This window comes from Micropterus salmoides, unplaced genomic scaffold (assembly GCF_014851395.1).
Source record: "Micropterus salmoides isolate LMB-PRFRI ecotype aquatic unplaced genomic scaffold, ASM1485139v1 Ms_hic_scaffold_22, whole genome shotgun sequence".
Classification (NCBI taxonomy): Eukaryota; Metazoa; Chordata; class Actinopteri; order Centrarchiformes; family Centrarchidae; genus Micropterus; species Micropterus salmoides.
The window spans coordinates 8,893,964-8,913,347 of record NW_024041373.1 but is presented as its reverse complement, the minus strand read 5'-3'; the positions used below and the strand labels follow the sequence as shown (position 1 = coordinate 8,913,347).

General features: G+C 40.9%; 4 protein-coding genes across 19 annotated transcripts in view; 3 read left to right on the top strand and 1 right to left on the bottom strand.

Annotated features, from left to right (window-relative positions):
* LOC119917724 (actin-binding LIM protein 1-like) overlaps nucleotides 1-6,227 on the top strand; it is a 38,146-nt gene extending 31,919 nt beyond the window's left edge. For 9 of the 15 annotated variants that reach the window (XM_038738148.1, XM_038738146.1, XM_038738142.1 and 6 more), the window contains 9 exons: nucleotides 1,171-1,311; nucleotides 2,069-2,154; nucleotides 2,384-2,507; nucleotides 2,753-2,814; nucleotides 2,947-3,007; nucleotides 3,257-3,264; nucleotides 3,780-3,854; nucleotides 4,920-5,000; nucleotides 5,216-6,227. In XM_038738148.1, coding sequence (XP_038594076.1) covers nucleotides 1,171-1,311; nucleotides 2,069-2,154; nucleotides 2,384-2,507; nucleotides 2,753-2,814; nucleotides 2,947-3,007; nucleotides 3,257-3,264; nucleotides 3,780-3,854; nucleotides 4,920-5,000; nucleotides 5,216-5,329 — 752 coding nt within the window. In that variant the 3' untranslated portion in view covers nucleotides 5,330-6,227. The remainder of the gene's footprint in view (nucleotides 1-1,170; nucleotides 1,312-2,068; nucleotides 2,155-2,383; nucleotides 2,508-2,752; nucleotides 2,815-2,946; nucleotides 3,008-3,256; nucleotides 3,265-3,779; nucleotides 3,855-4,919; nucleotides 5,001-5,215) is intronic. The other 6 variants (XM_038738151.1, XM_038738150.1, XM_038738145.1 and 3 more) reach the window with 2 other exon arrangements.
* A 138-nt stretch (nucleotides 6,228-6,365) lies between these two features.
* LOC119917729 (probable E3 ubiquitin-protein ligase TRIML1) lies at nucleotides 6,366-10,212 on the top strand. 2 transcript variants are annotated; one of them, XM_038738165.1, is made up of 5 exons: nucleotides 6,366-7,515; nucleotides 7,650-7,883; nucleotides 8,023-8,069; nucleotides 8,162-8,304; nucleotides 8,395-10,212. In XM_038738165.1, exons 1-5 carry the CDS (start codon nucleotides 7,396-7,398, stop codon nucleotides 8,964-8,966), a joined length of 1,116 nt encoding a protein of 371 aa, XP_038594093.1. In that variant the 5' UTR covers nucleotides 6,366-7,395; the 3' UTR covers nucleotides 8,967-10,212. The 2 variants fall into 2 exon arrangements, with proteins under 2 accessions (XP_038594093.1, XP_038594092.1); XM_038738164.1 differs by having other exon boundaries at nucleotides 8,162-10,212.
* A 102-nt stretch (nucleotides 10,213-10,314) lies between these two features.
* Nucleotides 10,315-15,223, top strand: habp2 (hyaluronan binding protein 2). The gene is made up of 13 exons (XM_038738159.1): nucleotides 10,315-10,475; nucleotides 10,729-10,822; nucleotides 11,001-11,102; nucleotides 11,247-11,357; nucleotides 11,454-11,570; nucleotides 11,674-11,784; nucleotides 11,882-12,050; nucleotides 12,134-12,231; nucleotides 12,327-12,723; nucleotides 12,834-12,976; nucleotides 13,326-13,460; nucleotides 13,655-13,800; nucleotides 13,906-15,223. The coding sequence occupies exons 1-13, from the start codon at nucleotides 10,416-10,418 to the stop codon at nucleotides 14,071-14,073; spliced, it is 1,851 nt and encodes a 616-aa protein (XP_038594087.1). The 5' UTR covers nucleotides 10,315-10,415; the 3' UTR covers nucleotides 14,074-15,223.
* Nucleotides 15,224-15,979: 756 nt separating this feature from the next.
* On the bottom strand, nucleotides 15,980-17,278 carry LOC119917723 (erythroid membrane-associated protein-like). Its single transcript, XM_038738140.1, has 2 exons — nucleotides 17,157-17,278; nucleotides 15,980-17,070 (listed from the first exon to the last, which is right to left on the bottom strand). The coding sequence occupies exons 1-2, from the start codon at nucleotides 17,164-17,166 to the stop codon at nucleotides 16,466-16,468; spliced, it is 615 nt and encodes a 204-aa protein (XP_038594068.1). The 5' UTR covers nucleotides 17,167-17,278; the 3' UTR covers nucleotides 15,980-16,465.
* Nucleotides 17,279-19,384: the final 2,106 nt, after the last annotated feature.

Here is a 19,384-nt window from a genome sequence, read left to right as displayed (position 1 = left end):
AGTCAGAAGTTTTCAAAGCGGGAGGTGGGCTTCCCCAGGGGGGCAGAACAGAAGTTAAAAAAATACTACTAATTACTAAGAATTAGTTATCAAAAGGAGATGATATAGTAATCAACAGCCAAAATGTGTGTAACTTGGTTAAAGAGAGAGTTGGAAACTAATAAATGCTTTAGGAAAGACATTTATTATTTGGGGTAGTCTGACTGTATCTTGGCTGAATTGTTGAGTGTCTATGGATCAAATATCATAACCATGACGCCATAGGCATCCAGGAACTGAGTGAAACTAAGTAAATAAGCAAGTAAACTATGGGGGAGGCCCTACCCTGCTCTAGGTCATTGATTCCCAACAAGTGGTCCTTGTACCCCAGGGGGTGTAATCTAGTTAGCAAGAAAACACAGAACTCCAAACAGTAGCTAAAAGTACTGGATAAATGGTTGGAACATTCAGCTTCACTCTAAGACTGCTGACCAAACCAACCAAAATATTGTCACTTCAATTGTAAAAAAACAAAAAAAACAAAGTCCCCTTTTATACAACACTTTTGAGGGAATCGATGAAGCCTTAGGCCAAAATGGTTGGGAACCATTACTCTAGGTAATTATGTTATTGAGCTGAGGTCTTCATTGAAAATTCTTTTGTTAATCAGCTGAAACTGTGTATTCATCTAACCATGTAGTCACCCGCAGTGTCAGTGTATGAGCACTGTTTGAAGTCTGTCTCCAAATCCTCCTCTGTCTGACCTGTAGCTTGTTTTACACTGCTCTTTGTCCATCTTAACAAGTCACAGTAGTAATATTATAGTAATATTATCAACCTTTTCTTAAAGCAAGACCATGTAACTTTTGCTTACATGTGAAAATTACAGAAAAATGAGTCAGAAGGAAACCTGACTAAGAGAAAGAGGAATGGCACCACAACGATATGTTTACTTCTGGTTTTACTTAAAACCATTAATTAATTAATAACCACTTATTTCAAAAGATTAGATTTCAGGTGTGATCCAGTATTCATTGACTTGTCAGGAAAGACATTTTTTGCATTGTAGGCGGCATGGCCCAGGATTAAATGATCCTTGAGCCTGACGATCAGATGGTGCTAAGATGTTTACCTGTGGTTGAGACTGTAAGCCAGACACTGATAGATCAGTTCCCATGGTTACCAACCTAGATACAGCTGCCATAGCACACCAAATCAAGTCTGCTGATGACATCATCAGATCCGCCACCTTCCCCGCTGCCCATGCTCCCTCTCCAGATGACAGCTCACGGAGCGAGGGCAACCATTGGCCCTACTCTCTCGCTGTATTAGGTACAGTAGGCTCCTGATGGGCATGCTTGCACTGCTACCTTCTAGTGGTACAATAGACACCTCATGAAAACCTAACTGTTCTTGTTTCTCCCTCCTAGCTGCCCCAAAAGCTTAACTGCATCCCTGCTTCTTTCAGAGCTCACGCTGTTATTTAGGCGTTACAGCATTTTCCTTTAAGTTTTGCTCGCACAAAGCAGAAGCCTTTGTTCCCTGTTGCTGCCATATTATTTTCTGCTTGAGGTAGCATCAGTTTCACCATTTTATGTTCACTTACTGCACATGGTGGGTGCACTAGCTATACACAATAGTGCCACAAATGACCTAGACAGAGATAACTGAGACTGACTTCAAACTTCAAACTTTTGTCTGTCTGTCTTACATTGTGGTGTTCTGTGTATTTAACATCCAGTAAAATCTTGACATGAGTGATGAGGCATAAACATCCTTCATGTCAATGTAGCCAAATATTCCAATAAGTCCCTCTGTTTGTCTGTCTCGTCAACTCTGTCTCACATTTGTGTTCTTCCATCCACCTACTACTCATTTACTGTATGTAGTCCCCACTGCACCACCAAATGGAACAAAAAAAAACCTATATCGTTCTGTCTTTCTCAAAAATGTAACTGTGGAGGAAGCATTTCATCTGGTTGAACTCTAAAAGTACACGTGAAGCATGGTTTCCTCCAGAAATGTGTGTCTGTGTGTATTTATGTATGCGTTTTCTCTAACTTTTTGGGCTTGTGTACGGTACCCATAGGTTCAGAAGGGAGGAGACGATCCAGAGAAGAGGAGGAGGAAGAGGCCTTGAAAAAAAAACAGCTCCAGGAGGAACATCTCAGCAAGGTCAGTGGGATAACCTTGAATCGTCCAACATGAACACACACTGGTTATTGTATTTGTGATATATCCTTCGTTTATCAAAAACCTTTTGTTAACTACATGCGGTAGTGCATATGGTGATGTATCTTTAACTGCCATGTGCCTGTGATGAAAGCCATACATGTATTGTGTCAAGGATTGATGTTTATCTGTAGATATATTGTAAATGTTTTGAATGTGTGTGTGCTTGCAGATTCAGTCTGGTTTGGGAAAGCTCATTCTGAAGGAGGAGATGGAAAAAGAGCAGATCAGGGAGCGTCACGCACGTAGCCTGTCGGCTCAGCGCTACGACCCCAAACAGACCAACTGTGACGCAGGTACAGAGCAGCTTCATCGGCTAATATGCTCATGAGTTGTCAGCAATGTACTGTAACACAAGCTCTGTGCTATGTAACACTTCTCAAAACAGATCTTTGCATGTTTTGCTGCAGCATTTCTGGATTATGACAATGCTTTCATTTGTGATTTGAAAATTATCTGTGGATGCAAGTGTTCCTGATTTGGGTCAAGATCTTTTTAAATATAAAACCAAGTTTAATTTTGAACAATATTTATGTTTCAGATCCAACCTCTCCCACCAAAACTAACTCCCTGCCTGGCTATGGAAGGAATGGGCTGCACCGGGTGAGAGCTCACTCATACTCAAGAGATTGCTGTTCTGATCATGTAACACAGACAGCTAAATGCAGATGGATGACAACTAACAACTAAATCCCATTCTGGTCCTAACATGTTATTGTTGATGTGTTCCTACAGCCCCAGTCAACAGATTTCACCCAGTACAACAGCTATGGTGACATGTGTGGAGGAGGCAGAGGTGAGAGCTGCTGCCAAAATGTGGCCGCCATGGAAATCTCTTGTCAATTTCACCCGAGCTATTCAGCATCAGTATTCAGAAATGGCTTGCTACGTGTACATAAATGAGCGTGCATTTTGAAATATTTGCATAATGATTCACACAATGTGTCATCAGGGACAGCAGTGTTGTAGATACTAGCCTGTCAGGGGATTTGACAGCAAAGCCATTAACTGTGAGTCTCATTTTCTGTCCCATGTTGTCCTGCAGAGTTTCAGGTATGTCTCTCATCTGCTTTTTCACAAGGCATGCTTCCTCACCTTGCATCATATATTTGCTTGCTCATGGATTGCGAGAGACACCTTGCCCTGAATGCACACCGCCCACCCCTGCTACATGCTTGCATCACAGTTGGATTAATGTCAACTACAGGGCATGCAGTGCAGTGATTTATAATGCCCAAACATGCACTGCCCAGTAGCTGAACCAGTGTACTGTAAATGCAATGTACAATCATCGCCTCATGTCTTGTTCTGTGTGTTGTTTACCAATGTTATGACTCAAGCTAAATGTCACATTCAAATATATTCACCATAGAAGAAAAAAAAATACAGAGACATTCAGATTCAAACAACTACCCATCTTGAATACTAATTAAGATACTGAACAATATCCAAGCTACTTGCTCCATCCAGTGAAAACTGTGCCCACTGTCATTAGTGGACATATTCATTGCCATTAACCCTGCAGTCCCCTTCCACTATATTACATTTGTGTATGTTCTATTCTTTAGCACATTAAGGATGGCCGTGCAGCACTTGCAAGGATGGACAGGGGAGTATCTATGCCTAATATGTTGGAACCAAAAGCAAGTATCTTCTTCTTTTTGTACTGATGACAGCATTGTAATCTACACTGAAATATGTTACAAAATGTATACATTGTTCACTTATTGAAGTGCATTTTAACTGGTAAACAAGGATACATTTTGCAACTAATTTAGAGATAGCTAACTGTGGCAATCCCACTAAGAAAAAGAGACAGACTCAAAAGAGAAGGATGAAATGAAACAATTAGTGCGTAGTATTTACCCTCGTAGTGTGGGGACATTGGTGGAAGAAATAGGGAACAAAAAGAGATTTTTTTTCTGGAGGTGAAAGAGTCACATTAGTCGGGTCCCTGATTTAGCATGCTGCTTCAGGAGCTGCCAAGTCACTCTAGCGCTTAGCATGCTGGCTTCTCCATGCTCATCTGCACATAGCTTTGACTTAAAGTGGCTGGATACTGTATGCAGCATACAGTGGAGAATCCAACGCCCAGACTGTCATCCAAACAACTCATATCACTATATACTGCGTAGTATATAAGAGATTGTACATTACTGTGTGGATATGAGTTGGTCAGAAGCCTTAAAGAACTTCTAGTTGCTTATTATTGAGCATTTCAGCTAAACCAACAACTATCATTTGCATCAGTTTCTTCTTGTGCAGACGGGTTATTTAGAAAATTAGAAGCACCTCAGTTTTCCAGGACAATCATTCCCATGTGGATTTACTTGGCCTACATTACTGGTGTTAGTTTTTTACATTTTTTTTTAGTTTGCATTAAATTACTCTAAAATTACAGCGCCGTTACATAAGTCTGTTTCCATGTTTTTGCTCTTACCTAATCTATTGCACGTTTCTACACGAAAAAAAGTGGGCACACCATAGCACCCTGCATTTCCCCCAACAACCTAAAAAACAGCTCTCACTCCCAGTCGGCCTCCTGTCACATACCTGTTCTCCCACCCAGTGTTCCCTCTGTCACAGTCAGAACTACAAAAATATTCAAATTTGACAGTTTTGTTTGATAACAGTGGTTTGCCGGTGTCTGAAGCTTAACTCTAGCTTGTAGTTTTGACGTGTTCACTGACGAGTGTCTCCTTCTGAAGGTGTATCCCTATGAAATGCTCATGATAACCAGTAGAGGGAGAGCTAAACTGCCCAGGGATGTGGACAGAACCAGACTGGAGGTATCAGTTTTCCATCTGAGTGTCCGCAATTGATACTGGATTTCTCTACTTTGTGTAAATAACCTGTTACACAAATACAATTGTAGCAAGGAATATGCAGTATCCATTGCTTCTTGTCATTTTTGCAGTGACCCAGTGCTTTGGTGCTAACCACGAACACCCCCCTCCCCTCCCCTCCCCTCCTTTGTTTTCTCCACCTTTGTTCTCAATTCTAGCGCCACTTAGCACCTGAAACGTTCTTTGACATCTTTGGAATGCAGATCCAGGAGTTTGACAGGCTTCCCCTGTGGAAACGCAACGACATGAAAAAGAAGGCCAAGCTCTTCTAGCGCTCAGAGCAGCATGCACATACTGTACATTCATCCAGATAGCACACAACAACTGTAATCTAGATGTAGGTTTTGGTTTCTTTCCTTTTCTTCTGTTTTTTTTTATGTTTTATCCAGGCATAATCAAGGAAGCTGTGAAATGGACTCTCTTTTTGCTCTGATGCTTCCTGAGACAATGAGCTGAATGATTAGACTTGCCCAGGAAACAAGGAGTGGGAATCTCTTCCATGTTCAAAAATGACAAAGAATGAGAATGACTGATAAATAGGGTCATGTTATTTGGTTTGACAGCGCTTGTTTTACTTCTTGCTTTGCTTTGAGTGGAAATGCTTTCCTTTCTTTCTTGCTTGTTTCTTCCTACTATTTGTTGCTGTTGATTCCTGTGGAACTTTGTAAGTACAATAGAACCTCATGGCGCCATTACGAGCTTGAACATGTGTCAGCTTTCCTTTGCTTGGGCTGAAACAGTTTTAGTCCAAAGTTTGCAAGAATTGGCTCAGTGAGTCTTTGAATAAAAAAAAAGCCACTGGGAAAGCAGTGAGCTGACCCATCAACTGTTTTACCGGATCTACACGGATATGACTCATCCAAGCACCTACACATCGTTGGCCTCCTTCCCCTGCCTACTACACACGCCAAACATTCATCTGACCCTGACAAAAAGAAAATGTCTCTCTTCTCAGGCTCTCATAAACATGGCCAGACACTTTCCCTTTACATGTATTGGAAGTACAAATCTTAATATATTTTAATGCCGTATCCAACATACAGTAACAAATAGATAAAACACCTAATGTAACAAGCAACTGTATTTGAAAGTACTGTTTTATAAATGAAAACCCACACTGCCATTTGTTGTATTGAAATCTAAGCCAATAAAGCTTTAAATCACCATGAACCATATGATCCTCGGCTATACCAAAGGTATTCACCGCCTCTTTTCTGTCCTCTGTTGTGTTGCATTTCATCAATAAACACACCAGCTCAGTGACGTCACAGGGTGAGAGGTAGGCTGAGGACTAGTTGACTTTTATGGGACCAATCGAATGGGGGAGTCTATTGACCTTCTTCACAAACAGTGATTAGTTGGGGCCCCTGTGAGGTAACATCTTTTGACATGATTGTTACCCTCATACACATATTTACAGCACTGTATATAACTGCAGCCACAGTTTATTTTAGAAAACCTTTTTAGAAGGTTTTCCTTCATTTCATGGTTTTTAGCATGGTTTAAAAACACATTACAAATATTTTAAATCTTGATTCAGAAAGATGCATTAAATAGCATTCTGTGTGTGTATCTTTCTTGTGTTTATGCAGTTGCAAACAATGATTATTTCAACACCTCCTCCAGATCGATGCATTTGGGAAGTCATCTGAGACTTGGCAGCTGCAGCAACCTCTTTAATGCAAGAAACTTCCAAATTAATAATATAATATGTTTTTCTATTGTTTATCCTCTTGGATTTTGTTGCCGACAACATGGCAACTCAGTAAATTCAGGAAAGCAGTGTCAAATGTCAGTTGATAGTTCAACATGCCAGCATGGTCCTTAAAATGTCATGGTGAAACATTCTCTTTTGACCATGTTGGCTTTGTAATATGAGCTGAACAAGTCATATAGTGTCAATATCACATAATGCGTCACTTGTACAGTGAATGCCTGTGGAAGCGGCAGTGTGGCCTCATTCACTCACATGGGGAATTATTGTGGTCCTCCTGGTGAAGGCAGCACTGACAAACACTGACACTTGGGTCACAACACTGCAGTCATGTAATGGCAATGAGATCAGTGGGCATAATTTTCACCTTGAAAGGTGGCAGCAGCACAACAAAGCCTTCAGTGCTGCTAGCAAACTGTACCATCTGAAAATACAGTCTCATAAAATATGTTATGCCTTTTAATAAACAGTCAATGAGAAAGACAAGCTGGTTGTTAACAGTAAACACACCCATGGCAGTCAATCTTCACTTTGTTGCTATTTACATCAAGTCTCATTATAAACTGCTTCTGCAGCTGCACTTCACCACAAACAACTGACTGGTGTTGAAATTAGCTATGCTTAATGTGTGTGCAACCCTTTTTTCAGGAGACAATAGAAAAGCACCAAGAGTGTCTAAAGAAGCAAAGGGAAGCAGTGAAATACAGACTGAAAAAACTGGCAGCGCGGCAATCAGAAATCACAGTAAGTTGTGGTCAGGCAAGCCAGTGATTAAACATGAAATCTTTATTTATTGAGACAATAAATTTGTAAAACTCTATGATTACACCTGTAATCAGGCAGTATAATAAACTGATAAATGCTTCTGCCTGACTCAGAAAAAGTCCTCAGTCATAAGGGAGCGCATCATTCGGAAATATCAGGAGATTCAGTCTGTACTGGACGAGGACCTCAGGATTACCCTGTCCCACCTGGAGATGGAGGAGCGGGCTGCTGTCTCTGCCCTGGATGGGCTGATGGAAAGCAACTGTTCTCTAATACAGGAGATAGAGCAGGGCCTGGCCAGACTCACAGTGGCACTGGAGCAGACCGACACAGAGCCTGATACAATGGTGATTAAACCTGACGGTGGCGAAATCCAGTCAACCAAATATGATTTGAAATGTCATATTTACCTTCTCTTTTGTGTATGGTTCTTACACATACATACAGTTCATTAAATCTTAATAAAATGTTTCTGCTTTTCTTCAGTCTTTCTTTTCATTCCCTGAGCAGCAAGACACAGATACAGTGGACAGGTATGGATCAAATCATAACTGATAACAAAAAGCTTTAATATGAAGCAGTGGATCAGCAGCTGATGTTTCTCACTATGGTCTGCCTCCTGCAGAGTGATGGATATGCTAAACAGGACAGACCCGAGTAGCGTAAGCCTGGACGAAGTAAAAGCTGACCAGATCCTCAGCCTCACCAACAGCATGCTCCTGCTAATCTCCTCACAGACCCCTATAATCAAGAAACTCTTCAAGAGTTGTCAGTTCACACATTACATTTATAGCCATAACTTGACCTATTTAACATGTAGATTTCTTTGTGTAAAATTTGTCAAATATGTGTCTCCAGATTCCAGTGAGGTGTATCTGGATGCAGACACGGCCCACCCAAAGCTGATCATCTCCCCCCAAGGTGACAGTGCCACCTACACAGAAACCTGGCAACAACTTGCTGACCTCCCTGGACGCTTTGACACCACCCTCAATGTCATCAGCTTGCAAGGCCTCAGCTTTGGTCGCCATTACTGGGAGATTGATGTGACTGGGAAGACTTACTGGGAGCTTGGTGTAACCTATCCTACCATTCCCCGCAAGGGCACTACTGAGGACTGCTGGCTGGGCCGGGGGGACGAGTCCTGGTGTGTGGAGTTCTTTGATGGGGAATATACAGCCTGGCACGGAGGGATGCCCCATCAGCTGCCTTTCACAAAACGCTTCTGTCGGATTGGTGTTTTGTGTAGCTTTCCTGCAGGTTTGGTGACGTTTCTTGAGGCAGACAACATGACGCCACTGTTCTCCTTCTGTGCAGGAACCTTCTCAGACTGCCTCCACCTGGCCCTGTGTCCTGGACATGACCACAATGGCACCAATGCTAAACCTATTGTAATCTGTAATACTCCATCCCCTACCAGTGATCTCTGATTAGTAGCTCCACAGAAAAGCTTTTAATAACTCCTTGATGAGGCACAACTTTCAAATTTTTACCATGTTCACAGTCATAGTTTAGCATGATAGCATTAAAAGCCAAGAACAGTAGGTTTCTCCTTCGGGGAGCCATGAATGTCTGCACAATATCTGGTCCCAATCCATGCTGTAGATGTTAAGATACATATTTAAGAAGATAAGCAAAAACTTTGTCCTGCTGGTGACTCTAGAGGAAAAGTCAGGGAATCACCAAAGTAAAGTGGATTCATCTTCACCAGGTATTCCTGTACACCAGGAATAGGCCATCTGTACAAAATTATTGGCAATTCATCTCATATTTGAGATATTTTAGTCTAGACCAAAGTGGGAGACAGGCCAACAGATTGACATTGCTAAGGCTTAAAATCATCTACTACTTCTTTGTATTCAGAAGTCAAAAGAGCAGTGTCAGGATAAATTTCATCTATAAAGCATTGCTATTTCCTTTATTAACCATTACTAAACCCTTTATGAAGGGGGCCTTATTACAAAGTGGTACCCTTGCTGAAACAGAATTGCTCCTCTTTGAAGAAAAGTAATTATCAAGTATTTCAGATGACATAGAGACACAGTGTGATAAAAATCTCTTTTAGGAAGATAGTTCCTTACAAGGGATCGTGTTTAAGGAGAACACTGCATATTTCATTCAGTGCCTGTGCTGTGTATTTGTATTTATGTACTTTCAGATGGATGTACTGAAATATTAGTAGTAGTGTCTCTAAGCTCATTAAACTAAGCAAAAGGACCATGAAAACAGTGTTTTATGCATATTGAGTTTTACATATTCTCTCTTAATGACAAAGTCTTATTTAAAAAAGGAGGTTTTACTTGGAAGTCATAAAAGTTACTAATGCTGTTATACAAGTCTTTTTGTGGCATATTTGATTGGCCATACAATCATGCTGGAAGTATTACACTTTACTGATTTTATAAATGTGTAAAAAGGCAAAAGAAAGCTAAAAAGGCACAGTAATGTATCCTGCTATGTCCCTTGTATGTGGATCCAAAGTCTACATTACACACGAACAAACAATTGACTTTGCAAATATACTCTCTGAGCCTTTGTGTTGCATTGGAACGCACACTTATCCAATTTGAACCACATTAATTTCAATTAATTTCAATATGAAAAATGTTTCGGAGTCAGTGATCTTGATTTTGTACCATTTATATGTTCATCATGTTTGGTAACATGAGCAGTGTTCTGCCTATTATTCCTGAAAAAAAAAACATCCAAGAGCACAGCTAAAATCAACAAAACTGACTCAACAACGGGGATTGATGCCAGACACCCCCAGTGAATCAAAGGTTAGTGTACTTGCACAACTGTTTAGAAAAGTGTGAGTGATCTGCCAGACAGTGCACTCACTTTGTACTCTCCTGGATGTCTTCTGATCCACTGCCATCATGAACCCAAAGCTCCTCTTCTTTTGCCTCTTCCTAGCAGTGCTCCTCATACCTGCAGAAGTATGTTTTCACTCTATACATTGTACAGCAATTGTGCAGCAATGAGCAAATGTATCGGCTCGTTATTTATAGTGTTGCAATGTTTGGTAATGCCTTCTGCTGTGAATAAAATGCAACAGAGCTCGTTGTCGGGAAAAGATTAATTCACTAAACATTTTTCTGTTATGTAAATATCAACAAAATTCTAATAACCAACTGCACAGGATTTGTTGTTATTGTGACTCGTATTTGGTGCTGTCAAATTATTATTCAGCTGAAACATGACAAGCACAAGAACCGTCATGAGCATGGGCATCCTGAGCATCCTAAACATAAAAAAATAGGAAGATTTAAGGACATAATTGAAGGTAAGTTATTTTATTATATTTTTATTCCTTTTATAACATATTATATATAGGACAATATTTGACATTTAGTATCCTGGTCGTCCTCACAGTCTCACTGTAAATAACTGGGTTGTTTTATAGTAAAACAGAGTGGAAGGCTACTAACTTTATATCTAATCAAGGAAAAATATTGTTTTAGACGCCTTCTTTGAGATCATAGACAGAGTTGGTGATAGTGATGATGACGATGACGATGACCAAAGTAATTCAGACTGGCTTTTTGAACTTCAAGAGCCAGAAGGTAAGAGATGTTAACGCTCAGGTATTCTGTCTAACTATTTCTACCAATCAGTGTAGTGTTGCATGTTTTCCCTGTGGCATAAGAAGCAACATTACATTGGAAAGCTCTAATTTAAAGCTTATGTCACCTTTTCTCATTTCTCAGGCCAATGCAATCCAAACCCTTGCCAGAACAATGGAGTGTGTGAGCAGAAAGGCAAGAGAAGATTCAAATGTGATTGTCCCAGGCCTTACAAGGGAAAGAGATGCGAGAGAGGTTTGAAAAATATTCCCTTTTCCCATGCTGTTGTTGTTGGATGGCAGGCTGGTCATGTATGCACAACATACAATGAGCCAAACAATTGTGTTTCAGGTCCTAAAATTTGTCGAAAGGGTACATGCGGGCGTGGTGAATGCGTGCTGACCTTAACTCACCCGTTCTATCAGTGCAAATGCAAGTTGCCCTTCCAGCCTCCACACTGCACAAGTTGTAAGGAGTATTTCTTTGCCCAAACAAGACAGATTACCTCTTTTCCACAAGTTTCTGCAGTACCTGAAAACAAGCTTTCACTGTTAACTGTTTTTCTCCAAAGTTTCACTGTGTGAGCCTAATCCATGTAGGAATGGAGGAATATGCATCAAGGATGGTAATGACTTTCTCTGCCAGTGCCCTCAAGGGTACAGAGGACATTTTTGCCATGTTGGTAAGTCCACACCCTACATTTTTGTTTTCCTTTTCCCAGTCCAATATATGTATCATATCAATACTCATAAAGTGACTGAGTGTGGAATATTTCTTAGCCCCAGGTGACTGCTATGTGGATGATGGAGAGTCATATAGGGGCAATGTCACTGAGACAGATGACGGCTATGAATGCCTGTACTGGAACTCTCACCTCGTCCTGGAGAAAGGAGCTGATCGCAAGTCCTTTGAGAACAAAGATGGACTTGGGCCTCACAACTTCTGCAGGTCAGGAGAAAATAAATAACTGCATTCAAATAGCAGAGGACATCTACAAGAGGGCGCTCACTCACACTATTTCTATGACACAGAAACCCAGACGGAGAAAGGATGCCCTGGTGTTTCTTCAGACGAGGCCACAGGTTGCTGTGGGACTACTGTGATGTCACAAAGTGTCCTAAACCGACAGGTCAGCTTTAAAGCTTCGGACAACTTTCTGATCCTGAGTGCTGTCAACAAAAACCAATTGTTATCTCCTTGTTATTTTCTTGTGTGTGTTTTTAGGTATTGCGCCAACAGAAGTTGTCCCTACAAACCCTGATCCCACTTCTCTCCAGCCCGAACCTACGAAACCTGAATCTACAGCAACCACAAGGCCAGCAACTTCCACTCTCCCAACGACTGAGAATCCCACCCAGGTTCCACAACCTTCTTTTGCACCTACTGATGTTCCTTTCCTCCCCGATCCCACCACTTCACCGCTACAGTTCACCATGTGTGGGATGCCACAGCCGAAAAAGCCCATTACCCGAATCTTTGGGGGTCTGAAGGTCGCTCCTGGGGCTTTACCCTGGCAGGTTTCCTTGCAAGTAAGACCAAAGAACTCCAACCAGGCATTCAGACACACGTGTGGAGGAGTTCTCATCGCAAGCTGCTGGGTACTGACAGCTGGACACTGCATGTAAGCACAATCACAAGGACCACAAATCTGAAAAAACACCAAACGTTGGCTGATAATGAAATAGCTCTTACATGTGGACTTAACTGTTTGTGCTGTTTGTGTTTGAGCAGTGATCAAAAGAAGGACATGAAGGTGGTTATGGGGAGTCTGTCACTGAATACGGACGAGTCAGCAAGGCAAACAATAAAAGTGGAAGAGGCTATTCTACATGAGAACTACAGGGAGACTACTAAAGCGGTTTACAATGATATAGGTGATCTATGTCTCGCTCTCATTTTATATGAAATAAGCACTGACATTACCAACAGTATTAAAATGTAATGTGTAAATCCAAGATCTTACTAACAGCATCTCTCCTCTGCATCTTTTTCTGGACCTTTTTAGTTAACTAAGGATGGAATGTGAAAGTGCCAATTAGGCCCGGGAGTCAAAATGTTGTAATAATGATGAGTGATGAAATGTAGTATTGATAGTCTGTGAAGTAAACTCTAAAAATAGTAAAAAGTTGAAGTAATGACATTGTGATGTGAAAAAAGAAATGTAGTAGTACTTCATTATTTAATAATTTTTTTGTGACTTTTATCCAACCTGCGTTTTCAAAGCCTTGTTGAGGTTGAACGGCACTGATGGAGTTTGTGCCAATGAGACCCAGTTTGTGAAGACAGCCTGTCTGCCTGATGCCCAACTGCCTGATGGGATGGAGTGTACCATTTCCGGATGGGGTGCCACTGAGGAATGTAAGACCGCTTTTGCATATTCAGCCACAAAATAAAAGTCGTCATTTCCATTCAGGTCTATTGGTTTGTTTTAGAGGCACTTCAGAGTTTAATGTTTCAGTTTAAAGGAACCTGTATGCCTCGAATCTTCATTTGCAGCCACTGAAATTTGAGATAACATTGTTTTTTACTACTTTGTTGTGTTTGTGTTTCAGCTGACTATGGCTCCAACAACCTGTTGGAAGCTAATGTACTGCTAATCAACCAACAAAAGTGCTCTGAACCCGCTATTTATGGCAGAGTCCTGGATAATACTATGTTCTGTGCTGGCCACCTGCAGGGAGGGGTGGATTCCTGCCAGGTTAGTTAGAAGAGGAAACGTGCCAGTTAAATGCATGCTATCATCCAAAATATCTGCATACAGCAGTGTATTTGCTGTCTGGTCAGCCGTTTGCTCTTGTTTCAGGGTGACTCTGGAGGACCACTGACTTGTAACCCGAACAATACCCATGTAATTTATGGTCTGGTGAGTTGGGGAGACCAATGTGGAAGGAAGAACAAGCCTGGGGTCTACACAAGGGTCACTCACTTCCTGGACTGGATCAAGTCAAAGACTCAAGCAGCATCTCCATAATCATTTCTGTTACTCAGCAACATGCCAACCAGTGTAGCTAAGGACTTGGTTATTATGCAAGTCTTTTGCAAGCCTATCATGATTTAGCTTTTACATTTTGTGCAGTTTTATCTGGTATATCCGTTTTCATGTCTACAACATTGTTTTAAATTCAAATGCTACTTAAAACTGACGAAGCATTTTGATCAAATTGTGCTGTCAGAAGCTTCCAAAACCATATATTAAAAATGACACACATAAGCAGTCACACATAAAGTTTGACTGCTCAGCCCTGTTGTCTTATTAAAGAAGCATTTCTCAGTGTTCTCTCAGCAGGAATTGCATTATAATTGTAGTGTGGTGGGAGATAAATATAAGAAAGCAGATGCATCATCATTCTTTGGAAAAGAAATGGGTCAAATGCATCACTGATATCGAATGATGGACAAAGCATACAGATCCTTTACCTAAGTAGAAGTACTAATACCACAATGTAAGAAATACTCTCTTATAAGTAAAAGTACTGCACTGAAAATCTTACTTAATTAAAAGTATGTACGTCTGATCAGGAAAATGTACTTAAAATATTAAAGTAAGTACTCAGTACAGAAATGCAGAACACTGTCCCCTGTGACTTTTGTATGAGTATATATTACATCATGAGATTATTATTCCCCGTGCATTTGTGTAAAAGCTGTAGGTGTTGAAATGGAGCTCATTTTGAACTATTTTGTATGGGACTGCAACAAATAATTATTTTCATTGTGAATTATTCTGCTGATTATTTTCTCCATTAATCGACTGATTTTTGTGAACATTCTGAAAACAGTGAGAAATGCCATCACAGTTACGCAGAACCCAAAGTGACACCTTCATAATGCTTCTTTTGTTCAACCAACAGCCCAAACCTCAACATTGTTCACACTACATTCAAATAATTAAATAATTAAAAAGAAAAGCAGCAAATCTTCACGTTTGTGAAGCTGGAACCATGAAATGTTTTTGCATTAAAAATGACTGAACGAACAAAACAATTGCCAATTAACTTTCTGTCAACCCATTCATTGTTTTTGCTGTACTTATTAGTTTAATTTATAACAAAATGGAGATGGAGATGTAGGGGAGTATAGGTAGAAAGTGGCATGAAAATAAAATTCTCAAGTAAAGTTCAGGTACCTTTGTATTTTTGTAAATTTGTATTGTATAGTACTTGGGTAAATGTACTTAGTTAGTGTCGACCACTGCTGATGGCACTTCCTGGACAGTAAATGTCCTAAAGTAGTGATGGGATATTTACACCATGCTGATAAATTATTCCTCTTACTCTTCAATCTTGAGTAGCTCTTTATGCTGTTCTTTGCCTCATGTCTTTACTGGATGCTCTCACCAGGCCCAGGGCTGGCAGATCTCACAGCTACACCCCTGATCAGGATAACGAGAGTCACAGTACTGCAATTTGTGTAAAACCACAAGTACACAAAATTACTGCTCAAAATCAAATGAGGTTACATTATGTCATTTTCTCGCCACTTTTTTTAAAGCTGATTATATGTGTGTTCTGCTGTTGAGACACAAAATGTGCTGCAGCTTTAAAATCTATTAAAATGTCCTGGGTGACAGATGATTTGAGGTATTTATGTACGCAGAGTAAAACCATACTGTATAAATACTCTAAGATAAAGTTACGTCTCTTGTGCTCTGTAGAAATACAATGTCACTGTTTATGTCATTTGGCCTCACTGGGTCATTTGTTTGCTGCAACTCTGTAGAGCCACTGACATGTGAGAACAAAGGCGTACATGTCCATGTCCTCCACCATGGTCTGGTGAGCTGAGGGGACAGTTGTACAAAGAACAAACCAGTAGTTTATACACGGGTCATTTACTTCCTGAACTACATCAAGTAAAACACGAGAGCTGCTAAACTGCTGACCAACCAGACTTTACCACAGAACAAAAGTGCTGTTTGAGGGTGCACCCAAAATCAGTTGATGTATATCCACTGTACATGACAACGGCAGTCACGGAAAAGGTAACATAGAAACACCTATATGACTATAGAATAGACAAACAGTTAAAAATATCTACTCTCAGCTATACTTCTTACTCAACAGCTTTCTGTAAAACATCAATATAGGATCAAAATAACATAATACCAGAAGACCATATCACAGAATTTAAGCCTCTCTCTCCTATTGCTGCTGGTAATGAGAAACGTATGTTCATCATCTATCTCAGCTCCAACTGTGACTTCTTTTAAGAGGTAGGCCAATTCCTTGCTCATAGTTTTAGTTTTACTTGGAACAGTTCCAGGCAGTGAAACTGATGATGGTCATATTATTTGACAGCCTCACATGTTTTACAGCATCATGCAAACAATAGACTAAACAAGAAAAAATACAGTGCATTGTCCCCTAAGTTTCCTCTTTACCCCCATTTGTGTTTACTTGCCAATCCCAGGGGTCCTTAATACAAAACAAAGTAAGAGGCTGCCTGTTCAGTCCATTCATATCAATGCATGGGTTTAACATGGGGTAGAGAGGCCCTGTGCACTGCACACAGAAAGAGTGAAGCAGGGTCATAACATCAGCGTCATAGAATGACAGCTCCCCCTTCTGGAGATTTGCCAGTATGCCCAGCTTTCTAACTCTCTTTCCCACTGACAGCTGCTTCTCCTGGGTATCATGACATGCCAGGTACTGTCCCTCTCCATGGTAGATGCACCAGGATGTGTTATTCACACCCAGGCTGGAGGAACTCTGACTTTGACGATCTTTTTTATTGACTGGCCCAGTGGTCACACCTATTAGCCAGTAAGGTTTCTCCTGGACAATGACCTCCCAGTAATGCTGGCCAGTAGTAAAACACTCCTGAGCCAGGACACTGTACTGGGAGTCATATGGCTGGGGGCTCAGAGCTTCACGGACAGGCTGCCTTCTCCAGTACACTTGTTTCCTGTCCTGGGATATTTCTAATTTTGGGTGAGCTGTGTTGGAGTCCAGAGCAGGAGAACTTAGATCTGCAAATAAAAATTTACATTCAGTCCACAATACTGAGATAGTGGGGGTTGATTTTAGATTGCAAAAGATTGTATTATTTACTAACATGACCACATTCGTGGAAAGTGTTGGGACAGAGCCACCGAGAGGTCATCTACCAGCCTCTCTATTGTTCTTAGCTTCTCAGGGCCACACAGACCTCTGTCTACTTCCTGGACTGGTGCTAAATCCAAAGGGTTGCTACAATAAAAACTGGAAACCATTAGAAGGCAAAAATCCTACAAAAAGAAAGCAGTTAGGATAGAAAAAATAAAGTGACAGATACTCACCAAAGATTCTGTGCTGTGATTTGCTGTTGAAAGTAAACAAGTTATGTACTACTGTACGTTTTGCAATCTCAGAAAACATATTAGCTGTATTTGTACAAGACGTTCACATGATCACAGTAACACAGTCATAATATCAGATATCATTAAAGACAAGATAAGATATTCCTTTGACCTACCTGCAGGAATCGCAGATCATTTGTTTCTTGGAGGAGTGATTTGCTGGATGCTCTGAGGCTGTCTATCTCTTTGATCTGAGCCTCCACGATGCCCCTCTGGGCCTCCAGCCACTCTGTCATGTGTGTCTCCTCTGCGTCTATAATCTGCATCATCAGACGCTCATCGCCATCCAGCACAACACGGATCCTGCTGTACTTGTCTGAGACTCGCTCCCTGAAATCTGCAGCAGACTTCTAAGAAAAAAACAAACAAACATTGTTTGAATACACTCAAAAGGGGGATATGTGAACTAAAATACAGATGATTACAAAGGGCACATTGACTCTACCACTGTTTGCATATACAGTGACTCCAAGTCCTTGATGGCATGTTCTGCTTCACCTCTCCTCTTCAGCAGTTGGTTCATCGTGGTCTCCAACATGCTCTAAAGACAGAAACACAACAGGCCTGTAGAAAATAAAGACCATGGCGGAGAAATAAATAAATAATCATAACACTTACAAGAAAATAAAACACACTAGCAAATCATAAAACAGAGCTAGTATTCACCTTGAAGTCTGCGCAGGCTTCATGGAGTTGAAACGCTTTGTGGTTCTTGTGCGTGCCGACTAGAACGCACATACAGCACACAGGGGCCATTTCCTCCATACAGAAGAGCTTGAGCTCATCACGGTGCTCCCTGCACTTCAGAGACAGCGGATCCCCCGTCACCTCCACAAGTGTGTGGTCCTTCAGAGCAGACCTCTGCTGGTGCAGCAGAGCGTGAGCCTGGCACAGTGAGGCGTCACAGGTCAGACAGGTCCTTATGGCCACCGATGGTGTCTCTATGCAGTGGTCACAGTGGATAGTTGAAGATGATGTAGTTCCCCTGCTTGGTGTTGTTGTTGTCTGTCTGAATTCCTTTACTTTGGTCTGACGGATGTTGTTTATTTCCAGAGTGAGCCCAGAGGGGAGGAATATCTGACACTCTGGACAGAAGACAGGACCCTCATCAGACCCATCTGTTTCCCAGACAGCCTTGATACAAGTGAGACAGAAGTCATGTCCGCATGGCAGCGTGACAGGATCTGTGAAGAAGTCCTGGCAGATGGGACACCTTAAAGTTTCCTCAACAGTGCCCATAGCTCTGCTTGCACCTGTTATGGCAGCTCAGTGTCCAGTGTGTGTCTGGCCTTCCTGCTCATGAATGTTTCACAGGCCTCTCTTGGCATGCATGCGCCACTCATGTGCCTCAGTGTCAGATTACTAAAGATGAGTTAACATCTTCCAGTAGCTGTTTCGAACCTTTGACACTCAGGAGACCACAAACAATTGGATGGCACATTTCCAACAATGACCAAATTATTTGTCTTAAACGCAGTACCATTTAAAATGTAATCCAACAAGATGAATTCATTTTAATGTGAAAGTTTCTTCTTGACTTTGGAAACAGTAGTTTGCCAAACATAATATTAACTTAAGGTCCAATTTTAAGCCAAATCTCAATGTCTTCAATAGCTTTTGGAGTTTTCACTGCAAGTCAAGTGAACCTTGTGTTAAGATTATTTTGTACAAAATGTGCCTACCATAATATTCAGTGATAGTTCATTTTAAAAAACAAATATGTGACATCAATTATTATTTTAATTTTTTGGACTGTTACTTGCATAACTGAATAAATATTTTAATTATAAAACAAACATTATGTAAAACAGTAATTAACAACAACAATTTGGATATGTCTACAATAGGCTGACATTTGTTATTGTTGCATTCAGTTTGTTTTCTCAACTAAATTTCAAATATGAACTGCCAGTGTTTTGACCCTCTATCCCTGTGCTTGTACCTC

What these genes read in the sequence shown, in the direction of transcription:
- habp2 (XM_038738159.1), top strand. Translation starts at nt 10,416, where the DNA reads ATGAACCCAAAGCTCCTCTTCTTTTGCCTCTTCCTAGCAGTGCTCCTC. An exon ending in AGGACATTTTTGCCATGTTG is followed by an intron (nt 11,785 to 11,881) that starts GTAAGTCCACAC and finishes AATATTTCTTAG; the next exon opens with CCCCAGGTGACTGCTATGTG. An exon ending in ATGGGGTGCCACTGAGGAAT is followed by an intron (nt 13,461 to 13,654) that starts GTAAGACCGCTT and finishes TTTGTGTTTCAG; the next exon opens with CTGACTATGGCTCCAACAAC.
- LOC119917729 (XM_038738164.1), top strand. Translation starts at nt 7,396, where the DNA reads ATGTGTGTGCAACCCTTTTTTCAGGAGACAATAGAAAAGCACCAAGAG. An exon ending in ACACAGAGCCTGATACAATG is followed by an intron (nt 7,884 to 8,022) that starts GTGATTAAACCT and finishes GCTTTTCTTCAG; the next exon opens with TCTTTCTTTTCATTCCCTGA. An exon ending in GACACAGATACAGTGGACAG is followed by an intron (nt 8,070 to 8,161) that starts GTATGGATCAAA and finishes TGCCTCCTGCAG; the next exon opens with AGTGATGGATATGCTAAACA.